This window comes from Carassius auratus, chromosome 43 (genome assembly GCF_003368295.1).
Source record: "Carassius auratus strain Wakin chromosome 43, ASM336829v1, whole genome shotgun sequence".
Classification (NCBI taxonomy): domain Eukaryota; kingdom Metazoa; phylum Chordata; class Actinopteri; order Cypriniformes; family Cyprinidae; genus Carassius; species Carassius auratus.
Genome location: NC_039285.1, coordinates 1732286 through 1743503, shown reverse-complemented (window position 1 = coordinate 1743503; position 11218 = coordinate 1732286). Strand labels below are relative to the sequence as shown.

At 38.3% G+C, this 11218-nt stretch overlaps 1 protein-coding gene across 1 annotated transcript; it reads left to right on the top strand.

Moving 5' to 3' along the window:
* The first annotated feature begins 1823 nt into the window (after positions 1-1823).
* On the top strand, positions 1824-9117 carry LOC113061406 (uncharacterized). The gene is made up of 4 exons (XM_026230475.1): positions 1824-1855; positions 2882-2950; positions 5934-6101; positions 8322-9117. Exons 3-4 carry the CDS (start codon positions 6045-6047, stop codon positions 9078-9080), a joined length of 816 nt encoding a protein of 271 aa, XP_026086260.1. The 5' UTR covers positions 1824-1855; positions 2882-2950; positions 5934-6044; the 3' UTR covers positions 9081-9117.
* Positions 9118-11218: the final 2101 nt, after the last annotated feature.

The window sequence follows — 11218 nt, the reverse complement described above, 5'->3', positions numbered from 1 at the left end:
GCACTTCACGATTCACAGCTGAGGTATGTGTATTTATTATCTCTGTGTCAGTCTTTTTCTCTGTATGTATGTCTGTCTCTCTGTGTCAGTTTCTTTCTCTGTCTGTATGTTTGTGTCTCTGTGTTAGACTCTTTCTGTGCCAGTCTCTGTCTCTGTCTGTGCCAGTCTCTTTCTGTGCCAGTCTCTGTCTGTGTCTCTCTTTCTCTGCCTGTGCTTGTGTCAGTCTTTTTCTCTTTGTCTGTGCCTGTGTCTTTCTCTTTGTCTGTGCCTGTGTCAGTCTCTGTCTGTGCCAGTCTCTTTCTGTCTGTTTCTCTGTCTGTGTCAGTCTCTTTCTCTCTGTTTCTCTGTCTGTGCCTGTCTCTTTCTGTCTGTTTCTCTGTCTGTGTCAGTCTCTTTCTCTGTCTGTGTCTGTGCCATTCTCTTTCCCTGTCTGTTTCTCTGTCTGTGCCAGTCTCTTTCTGTCTGTTTCTCTGTCTGTGTCTGTCTCTTTCTCTGCCTGTGCTTGTGTCAGTCTTTTTCTCTTTGTCTGTGCCTGTGTCTTTCTCTTTGTCTGTGCCTGTGTCAGTCTCTGTCTGTGCCAGTCTCTTTCTGTCTGTGTCAGTCTCTTTCTCTCTGTTTCTCTGTCTGTGCCTGTCTCTTTCTGTCTGTTTCTCTGTCTGTGTCAGTCTCTTTCTCTATGTCAGTCTCTTTCCCTGTCTGTGCCTGTGTCAGTCTCTTTCTCTGTCTGTCTATTCATTTGTTGTATTTGGTATTGACTTGAGAAAGTCTTACACACTGTTTTCAGTGTAATGTACATAGTGGGGACCTGTAGTCTTAGGAAAGCCATACAAACCCGTTGGTACCAAATACACACATTTCACAGGTTAAGCATAGTGGGGACCTTGTCTAATAAGTGATGACTTGTAACTATATTTTTAATAACTTTATTATAGCCTCCATGCAAGGATGATGACAACATGACAGCAATAGAGAACTGCTCTGATGATTCTGTAACTACTGAAGGCACTTCACGATTCACAGCTGAGGTATGTGTTTTTATTATCTCTGTGTCAGTCTTTTTCTCTGTATGTAGGTCTGTCTCTCTGTGTCAGTTTCTTTCTCTGTCTGTATGTTTGTGTCTCTGTGTTAGACTCTTTCTGTGCCAGTCTCTGTCTGTTTCAGTCTCTTTCTCTGTCTGTGCCTGTGTCCGTCTCTGTCTGTGCCTGTGTCCGTCTCTGTCTTTGCCAGTCTCTTTCTCTGTCTGTGTCTGTGCCAGTCTCTTTCTGTCTGTTTCTCTGTCTGTGTCTGTCTCTTTCTCTGCCTGTGCTTGTGTCAGTCTTTTTCTCTTTGTCTGTGCCTGTGTCTTTCTCTTTGTCTGTGCCTGTGTCAGTCTCTGTCTGTGCCAGTCTCTTTCTGTCTGTTTCTCTGTCTGTCAGTCTCTTTCTCTTTGTCTGTGCCTGTGTCAGTCTCTTTCTCTGTCTGTGTCAGTCTCTTTCTCTGTCTGTGCCTGTGTCAGTCTCTTTCTCTGTCTGTGTCAGTCTCTTTCTCTGTCTGTGCCTGTGTTAGTCTCTTTCTCTGTCTATTAATTTGTTATATTTGGTATTGACTTGAGAAAGTCTTACACACTGTTTTCAGTGTAATGTACATAGTGGGGACCAGTAGTCTTAGGAAAGCCATACAAACCCATTGGAACCAAATACACACATTTCACAGGTTTAACATAGTGGGGACCATGTCTAATAAGTGATGACTTGTAGCTATTTTTTAAATAACTTTCTTATAGCCTCCATGGAAGGATGATGACAACATGACAGCTATAGAGAACTGCTCTGAGGATTCTGTAACTACTGAAGGCACTTCACGATTCACAGCTGAGGTATGTGTATTTATTATCTCTGTCTGTGTCAGTCTTGTTTCTGTCAGTCTCTTTCTCTGTCTGTGTCTGTGCCAGTCTCTTTCTCCGTCTGTATGTTTGTGTTTCTGTGCCAGTCTCTTTCTCCGTCTGTATGTTTGTGTTTCTGTGCCAGTCTCTTTCTTTGTCTGTGCCTGTGTCAGTCTCTGTCTCTGCCTGTGTCGGTCTCTGTCTGTGCCTGTGTCAGTGTCAGTCTCTGTCTGTGCCAGTCTCTTTCTCTGTCTCTGTCAGTCTCTGTCTGTGTCAGTCTCTTTCTCTGTCTGTGTCAGTCTCTGTCTGTGTCAGTCTCTTTCTCTGTCTGTATCAGTGTCTTTCTCTGTCTGTGTCAGTCTCTTTATCTGTCTATTAATTTGTTATATTTGGTATTGACTTGAGAAAGTCTTACACACTATTTCCAGTGTAATGTGTATATAATGGGGACCTGTAGTCTTAGGAAAGCCATACAAACCCATTGGAACCAAATACACACATTTTACAGGTTTAGCATAGTGGGGACCTTGTCTAATAAGTGATGACTTGTAACTATTTTTTTTAAATAACTTTCTTATAGCCTCCATGCAAGGATGATGACAACATGACAGCTATAGAGAACTGCTCTGAGGATTCTGTAACTACTGAAGGCACTTCACGATTCACAGCTGAGGTATGTGTATTTATTATCTCTGTCTGTGTCAGTCTTTTTTCTGTCAGTCTCTTTCTCTGTCTGTGTCTGTGCCAGTCTCTTTCTGTCTGTTTCTCTGTCTGTGTCAGTCTTTTTCTGTCTTTTTCTCTGTCTGTGCCAGTCTCTTTCTCTGTCTGTTTCGGTCTCTTTCTCTCTGTTTCTCTGTCTGTGCCAGTCTCTTTCTCTGTCTGTGCCAGTCTCTTTCTCTGTCTGTATGTCTGTCTATCTGTGTCTGTCTCTGTATCCGTCTGTATGTCTGTCTCTGTTTGACAGATTTTCTCTCTTTCACTTCATTTTCATATTTATCTTTCTTTTTTTGTCTTTAACAGCCTTTGGTTGATTACTCGGACACCGAAGATGAAGTTTTGTGTTCTAAAATTAAGACATCTTATAAAAAGGTATATTTTACATTTACTTAATTTGTTTTTACCTGCCTCACACCTAAATTGAATTATTTTTAGCTGAATAGTGTGAAGTAAATTTAAAAGGATAAATAAACATTGAAAGACCACCATCTTTTGGACCACCTAAAAATCTTTTTTCTATATGCAAGTTACTATTGTGAATATCGTTTCACAACCATAAGTCGTTTGTTAATCTTCAGAACATGAAGATATTTTTGATATCTTTCCCTCCATCTGGAGTTAGAATGGCAGGCAAAAGCTCAAATTTAATCTGTTTTCTGAAGATGAATAAGGGTCTTATGGGTTTGCAACAACATGAGGATATGTAATGTTAATGATAGAATTTTTGGGGGAGCTATCCCTTTAAATCAGGGTTCCTCAAATCTGGACCTCAAGATCCACTTTCCGGCAGAGTTTAGATCTAACTCTAATCAAACACACCTGAGCATGCTAATCAATGCCAATGAATGCAGACCTGCCAACATGTACGCATTTTTCGTACTCTGCACGCATTTTGACCCGTAAGTACACTAGTACGATTCGCTGCTCTTTAGGTAGGCATTTTGTTGCGTCTCGCATTTTGCCGATTTCAGTTTCTATGCAATCTATGACGCTGATTCTGCCGCTGATCCACAGCGTGTAAGTGGAGTGAAAAGCTTTCGGCCAATCAGAGTGGTGCATGTTAACCCACCGCCCACCTGCCCCTCCCATCCACAAGCTTAGTTGGCAGTTAAGTGGTGGAATGGCTTGCAATCTAGAAGGTTTTAGACAGGCCAGGTGCTGATTAACGTAAGATAAAGGTAACAGTTAGGCTATGTTTAGCCTAATTGAATTTATGGACATTAAAAATGACCTTGACATGACATCATAACAAGCAGTCCAGCTGTGACGAGCTCAGTTCAGTTCACGCGTTCATGTAGGCTAACATGAAAGGGTGGCCCTTCCAATAACGCACCTAAAAGCTGTCACAAAGAACCGGCAAAAGTAATGATTATGAATATTTTATCAATATAATTACTAATAAACAAGTGTTTTCTGTATCAATGTCGTGTCGACTGCAAAGATAAAGTTGACGAAAAAGTCGCAGTAGTGAACGCGCCAGAGAAATGCACATTTCATACGGATTAACGGTAGATAAGCAGAGAGCAGTCTGTTTTCTTTCGTTTTGAAGTGTTCTGTTCAACCCTCTTGAGTCGTTTAACGCGTATATGCGTTATGAGTCATTTTCTCATGATAACCAGGAAAAGAACTTAAATTACGCAAAATCGAATCTGTAAAGGGTCTACTTTTATTTGTATACAGACATAATAACAACAAAACTTGTGCACATAAAATAAAGATAACAAACAAGGTGTGCTGTCTTCAGCCTTTGTCTGCTGTGATCTTCATGTACAAACACGTCATTAAAATGAACTGTAACTCAGTGAATACTCAACGAAGAGACACGAGAGAGATATCTATAGAAAGCCTGAAATGTCTACTTTTAAACTAAACAAGTACCGCCGAAAACAAATATTATGTGATAAAATAATCCATATGAAAACAACGCGATGTCTTGTCCGTTTTTCACATCTCCCATTATCTTCTAATTCGACCACGCCCCCGCGCTGAACGCTCTATTCAGATTCTAATGTTAAATAAAGTTTTTATTTTTATTTTACTATTTGCTTCGCGATGAGAGGAATAAGATATAAGTCACCCCAAAATGTGATGTGGTTGAGCATTTGAGATTTGGATTTCCTCAGAAAAAAAAGAATGAAGCACTTTATTCAGCGGAGATGATAAACATGAGTAAGTCTCTTATTATTTATTTATATACTTGTAATAGTTTTCATATAACGTATAAACATTTTACTAGTTAGACTTTTTCCAAATTATAATTCCTGACTAAATGTATAATCAAGTGAAACATTATGAAGTTTCAATAACAATATGCAATACTATACCATTCAAAAGCTTGATGTAAATAATATAAATGTAACAAATAAATGTAACTGTAACAAATGTAACAAACAATGCTGTTCTTTCAATTAATTCCCCTGTAAAAACCTGAAAAAAATATTCTCAGCTCTTTTCAACATTAATAATAATCTATTAATATGAGCACAGAGATGTTTAGTTCTCTGGTGACAAGAAAAGTCATGATTGCCTCCAAAGAAAGCATTTGTTACAAAGAGACTTTCACTGATGCCTTAAAAAAAGCCAAATCTGCAACCTTTAACAAGTTAAACAATGCAAAAGTTTAAACACTTTGCATGAAAAATTATTAAAAAAAAATGTTGTTTGTTTTTAGCAAACTGATTTTGATATTGATAACTGCTGGTTTTGCACATTTATTAAATTTTTTGATTGATTTATTTAGAAAGAATGTCCTCAGTTTACTTTTATTTCTGACAATATTTTCAGGTGGAAGAAGTTTCCATGGCCTATGCCTCCAGTACAAAATGTTCGGAGGGATTGCAGAAATTGTATAACATTTATGGTCTACTTGTATATGTTATGGAGTAAATAATAAATCTTAATTGGTGAAAGGATATTATGTGTATAATATGTATTATAGTGTTAAGTATCTCATAGGTTTCTCACAGATGTGTGTGCAATGGTGGAGCATACATTGGCGGTGGGCTGTAAGGTTCACGCGGTGTGTGTGTGTGTGTGGGGTAGTAGTACTCATAAAATTTCTTCAAGGTTGGCAGGTATGCGAATGTCTTTGGGATCATTAGAAAATCACAGGCTGGTGACTTTGATCAGGGTTGGAGCTAAACTCTGCAGCGCATTGGACCTCCAGGGCAAGATTTGAGGAAGGGGGCTTTAAATTAATAGACATTGATCGAGCATTTAACATGTTGATTTAATAGATACAGCTTTTACACATTAAAGTGTAAAAAAAGGCAAAAGTTATTTTTCATTATGATAAACACACTTTTTCTAGAACATTTGTAACTTGTCATTCTGATGTTTTTGTTTGTTTTATTAGAGATCTGTGATTCATGATGATTCGGATGATCTCTTTGAAAATTCGAGTGTAAATGGTAAAGATGACCAAGACATTCAACGTGACGTCAGACGGAATCATGCATCATTTGCAATGAGTGAACAACATTCCGCTTGTACCACAGCATCCAAAAGAGCAAAAAACACAAGAGTAAGTGTTAATTATTTAAATAGCTTAAATAAAGGGTTTCCGCGGGGTCATAAAAGTCATAAATTTAACCATAAGAATTTAAGGCCATAAAAGTCATAAAAACGTTCGGATTTTCCATACAATGTCATAAAAAAACATTTAGCCACGTCTTAAATTGATATGCTAGTCCATTAATTTGTTCTTCCATGAAAATACGCTCGCAGCAGCAATGGCATTCATTTGTTTGACCTGTTGTAGTTCTGTATGAGGAATCTGGGTGGTATCACACTGGTATCACAGCGTTCCAGAACTACAAGGTCCATGTGGCAGCATACAGACTTGTCAGAAGGACTTTCACAGTAACCCGCGCGAACCCCGAACATACTGTGTCATACTGAGTCACTGCTTAGCTTAATTGAAATCATCCTGGCTATCACAATGGTAAAATGTACCTTTAATGATCCATGGTTCGGAGAAGGTGCGTTTAGCAGCTGGCTCAAGCCCGTCACTAACAATCGGTATCAAGCATCGATCCATACACAAGACGCGGAAAAGGTTAACCGATTAGCTGGTAACTATCGCGCTGTGTTCGGTGCGGAGAGAGAGAGAGAGAGAGCCGCGTATCACGGACAGTCCCTCCTGCACATGAACCAACAAATACTAATCACAGTTTTGAACAAACAAAAGGACGTGAAAGAGCCCAATTCAGTACCACGGTGTTCAGGGGTTCAGGGTTCACGCTGAGAAAGGCGTCTAAAAACACTTGTACACCGAATTTGCTTCTTTTTGCTCTTGTGCCGACAAATACATAGCCTACAAAATATATCAAAATACCCGCCTTGGAAAGTATGCTCAAAAACTTTTTTTTTTTTCAGTTATTTGTATATTCAATTATAATATATTCAGTTATTTGTGTGTATATATATGTATGTATGTATGTATGTATATATATATATATATATATATATATATATATATATATATATATATATATATATATATATATATATATATATATATATATATATGTCAAAGTAAACAGTTGAGGAAAAAGATGCGTTCATCGTCTCTTAAAGTGACCACGCCTAATTTAGCTATTAGCTGCTGTAATGTTAATCCAAGAAAATGAAAGAAAAATCACTCTCTCCTTGACTGCATTACTTTGTAGTTTTAATAAGAATTTTAAGCAAACTGTGACATATTAGACCCAAATAATCTTCACAGTGAACTACTAGTGAAATAGATATAAATGTTTTATCTATCTATATATAAAATTGGGATCAAAAATTATTCAGCACCTTATAAAGCACCATGCATTTTTTTCTGAATTGCTAATGCAACCTTTTCACACCACAGTCTGAACAAAATGCATTGGTTGGTAATTGGTCAACAAAGTATTGATAGTTGTGTAAATATTATCAGTAACAGTTGTCTGTAGTTTTGGTTGATTGTAATCCATTACGTACATTTTTATCAAAGTTATGACATTATCAAGACGAATTTAACTCTAAAGTCTTGTCGTATTTTATAACCATTTTAGAAGCAATAGCAATTAAACTGTCTGAATAAATTTTGGTTTGATTGTATATTTAATTTTTACATTGAAGACTATCCAGTGCTATTTTAAATTTAATTATTCGGTTTCTGTACCTGGACACCTACAAACTTGAAAAAAAAAAAACTTAAACATTGTGTAAATAGCAAAAATAAATAAAAATAAACAAACATACATACAAATTAGACAATTTCAAACAGGGCGCACTGGTACAACCTTCACCGCTGACCCCAAATATACCCTGCCTCTGGGTGTTGAATACTGTGACCAAACACCAATACACTTTTTATTTTGGAAAGTAATGCCATAAAATAATTGTTAATTTACAATGTTACTTTACAATGTTACAATTGTTAAGTGTTCCTGTGTTCTTGATACTCAAGAAAAAGAAGGCGAAGGCTTCAGTTTCTTAATCTTAAGACTTAATAGAATAACTCTTCAAATAATAAAACTTGTTACTTTCAATGAAAAGTCAATAATAAATACTTTTGAAAGGAATTTTAATGACTGAATTTATTTATCGTAATTCGTGTAGGTCATAAATTCAAATCCTAATAGTCATGAAAAGGTCTTAAAAAGTCTTAAATTTGACTGATTAAACCCTGCAGAAACCCTGTAAATAGAATAGAATGGAAAATAGCCTATGATAGAGGATTAAATTAACTGAATGGTCATTGTCTTTCAAGGCTAGAGGGAAGATCGCGGAGTACTCGGATGTTTCGAGCGAAGATGAGTTATCTGTTAGTGAGGAAGAGTACATTCCTGATACATCAGAGAGTTACACATCAGATAGTAGCATGAGCTTTACTGCTTCACCAAAGGGTAAAGAAAAAAAGTTACAGACTTTGCCAGTCCGGAGCAGTTCAGCTGTGAACAGAATCAAAAAGTTCAGTATTCAAAGCAGCGGTGACTTAGGGAGCTCCCAGAACCACGACATAGCCAAAGTTCCTGACACATCTTCCATTCTTGACAGCGCAACATCAGTAGTTATCCCAGCTGTAATTAAAAAGAGAGGTGGATTGAGAATGTACAGCAAAAAACAACAGTGCTTTTTTTGTGAAGGTGCTTTTACAAAAATTTCTAGACACCTGGAACGAAAGCATAGAAATGAGGTAGAGGTAGCAAAAGCGTTAAGTCATCCAAAGGGCTCAAAAGAAAGGAGGATGCAACTTGAGTATCTACGTAACAAAGGGAACTTTGCTTACAATAGTACTGTTATTAATACAGGTGCAGGACTGATGATTCCGCGGAAACTGCCCAAAAAGAACCTGGAGGGGGAAAGTTTTATGCACTGCATTTACTGCAAAGGACTCTTCTTAAAAAAAAAACTTTGTGGCGACATGTCAAGGTTTGCAAATTCAAGCCTGGTGATGAGAAGCCGAAACCTGGAAAAACCCGTGTCCAGGTTCTTTGTGGCTTTGCACAACCTCCCCCACCAGGAGTAACTCATGGTGTTTGGAAGCTGTTAAATTCCATGAACCAGGACCAAGTGGCACTTGAAACTAGAAATGACTGGTGCATTTTAGAGTTAGGAAAGCATCTTTACAACAAGTATGGATCAAGAGTTAAAATGCATGAACACATCCGCCAAAAGATGAGGGAGCTTGGAAGACTCCTAATATGTGCAAGAGAGGTATCCCCCCTTACATCTATTAAAGAGCTCATTCATCCCACAAACTTCATGCATACCATCAATGCAGTTAAAAGGGCTGCTGGCTACAATGAAGAGACCAATGTATTTGAAAAGGCTAGTGTGGCTGTGAAACTTGGACAGAGTCTGAACAAAATCGCAATGCTTATTGAGAGCCACTCTACTATTAGAGGAGACGAAAAGACAGGAAAAATTGCGAACAGTTTTCAACAGCTTTATAAGTCCAGATGGCCCGAATACATTTCTACAACAGCCCGGCGAACACTGGAGGAAGCAAAATGGAATTCCCCACAATTACTTCCATTCACAGAAGATGTTAAGCTCCTTCATATATATCTTGACGAGCAAGAGAAGACCCATCGCAAACTCTTGTTAACACAGCCATCATCTCAGCACTGGGCAAAACTGGCCAAGATCACGTTAACTCAGGTTATGCTTTTCAATCGTAGACGAGAAGGGGAAGTGTCACAAATGCCATTGTCTGCATACATCTCCAGCAACCAATCGGATGCTCATCCAGATATTAGCATGGCCCTCACAGATTTAGAAAATAAACTGTGTCAGTACTTCAAGCGTGTAGAAATTAGAGGCAAAAGAGGCAGAAAGGTTCCCGTGCTTCTCACACCTTCCATGCAAGAATCAATCAGCCTGCTTCTTGAAAATCGGAATACCTGTGGAATTCCAAATGAAAATCCTTTTCTCTTTGCACGCCCGTATGCAATGACATTTTTCAGAGGCTCTGATTGCATTCGCGAATTTGCTGTTGCATGTAGTGCAAAAAATCCTCAGACTCTTACATCAACAAAGTTGAGAAAACAGATCGGGACACTTTCTGAAGTTCTTAATCTTAGCAACACAGAGTTAGATCAGTTGGCAGACTTTCTAGGCCATGACATTCGAGTTCATCGTCAATTTTACAGGTTACCCGAAGGCACCCTCCAACTGGCCAAAATTACTAAAATTCTTCTGGCCCTCGAAAAAGGACGCTTGGCAGACTTTAAAGGGCGAAATCTTAATGAAATCAACATAGATCCAGAAGGTACTATACACCGTACACAACATGGGTTCAGATTTTGGGAATGCTTTGAATAACATTACCTTGTATTTTAAATAATATATTTCTGTTAGGGGTGCACCAATCAATATCGGCCAATCATTAATGCGCATCTCGTCAGTAAAGCCGGTTCTCTAATCAGCTGTAAATTCCACCAGGCCGTTGTTAAATGACTAGCTGCGCAAATAAACGCTGTATCAAAATATCACGCACCTGGTGCAATTTACAGCTGATTAGAGAACCGGCTTTACTGACGAGATACGCATTAATGATCGGCCAATCTTGATCGGTGCACCCCTAATTTCTGTATTTTCTACCTTTTAGAGGAAGTTAGAGTGGACAGTGATTTGGAGGAGTCCACTTCTAGTCCAAAAGGTAATGATTACATAATGTCAGTTTCAATTTATGTTTGCCTAAATAATGGGACATCGGATGCCCATTTTCCGGAGTTGGACTGATTCTTTAGGGTCTTCATATAATGTCTGCAAAATACCCGTCTGCCAACTCTGAAACCCGGCAGCAGTTCAAGCGGATGATGTAGCACGTCGGCATTGCGTGATTACTGAGAGCACAGAGAGAGAACAAAACAAAATGCTGTTCACGAATTATATATATATTTGCTTGTTTGTTTGTTTTAGTGTTTATAGCTCTTTTGAAGCCAAGAACTCAACCATCTTCTTATCACAGCACTCGCCTAAACCTGGCTCCTGGTCAGGTACACTTGTCCCCATTAGCACTCCAATTAACTCACTCATCAAGCCCCACATAAAAGCACACACCTGAGAATCATTCACTGTCCGGTCTCATAAACTGTTTTTATCCTCCATGAAGTCCGAGATCTAGATTATTTTGTGCAGGAGTTTGTGAATTATGGTCAA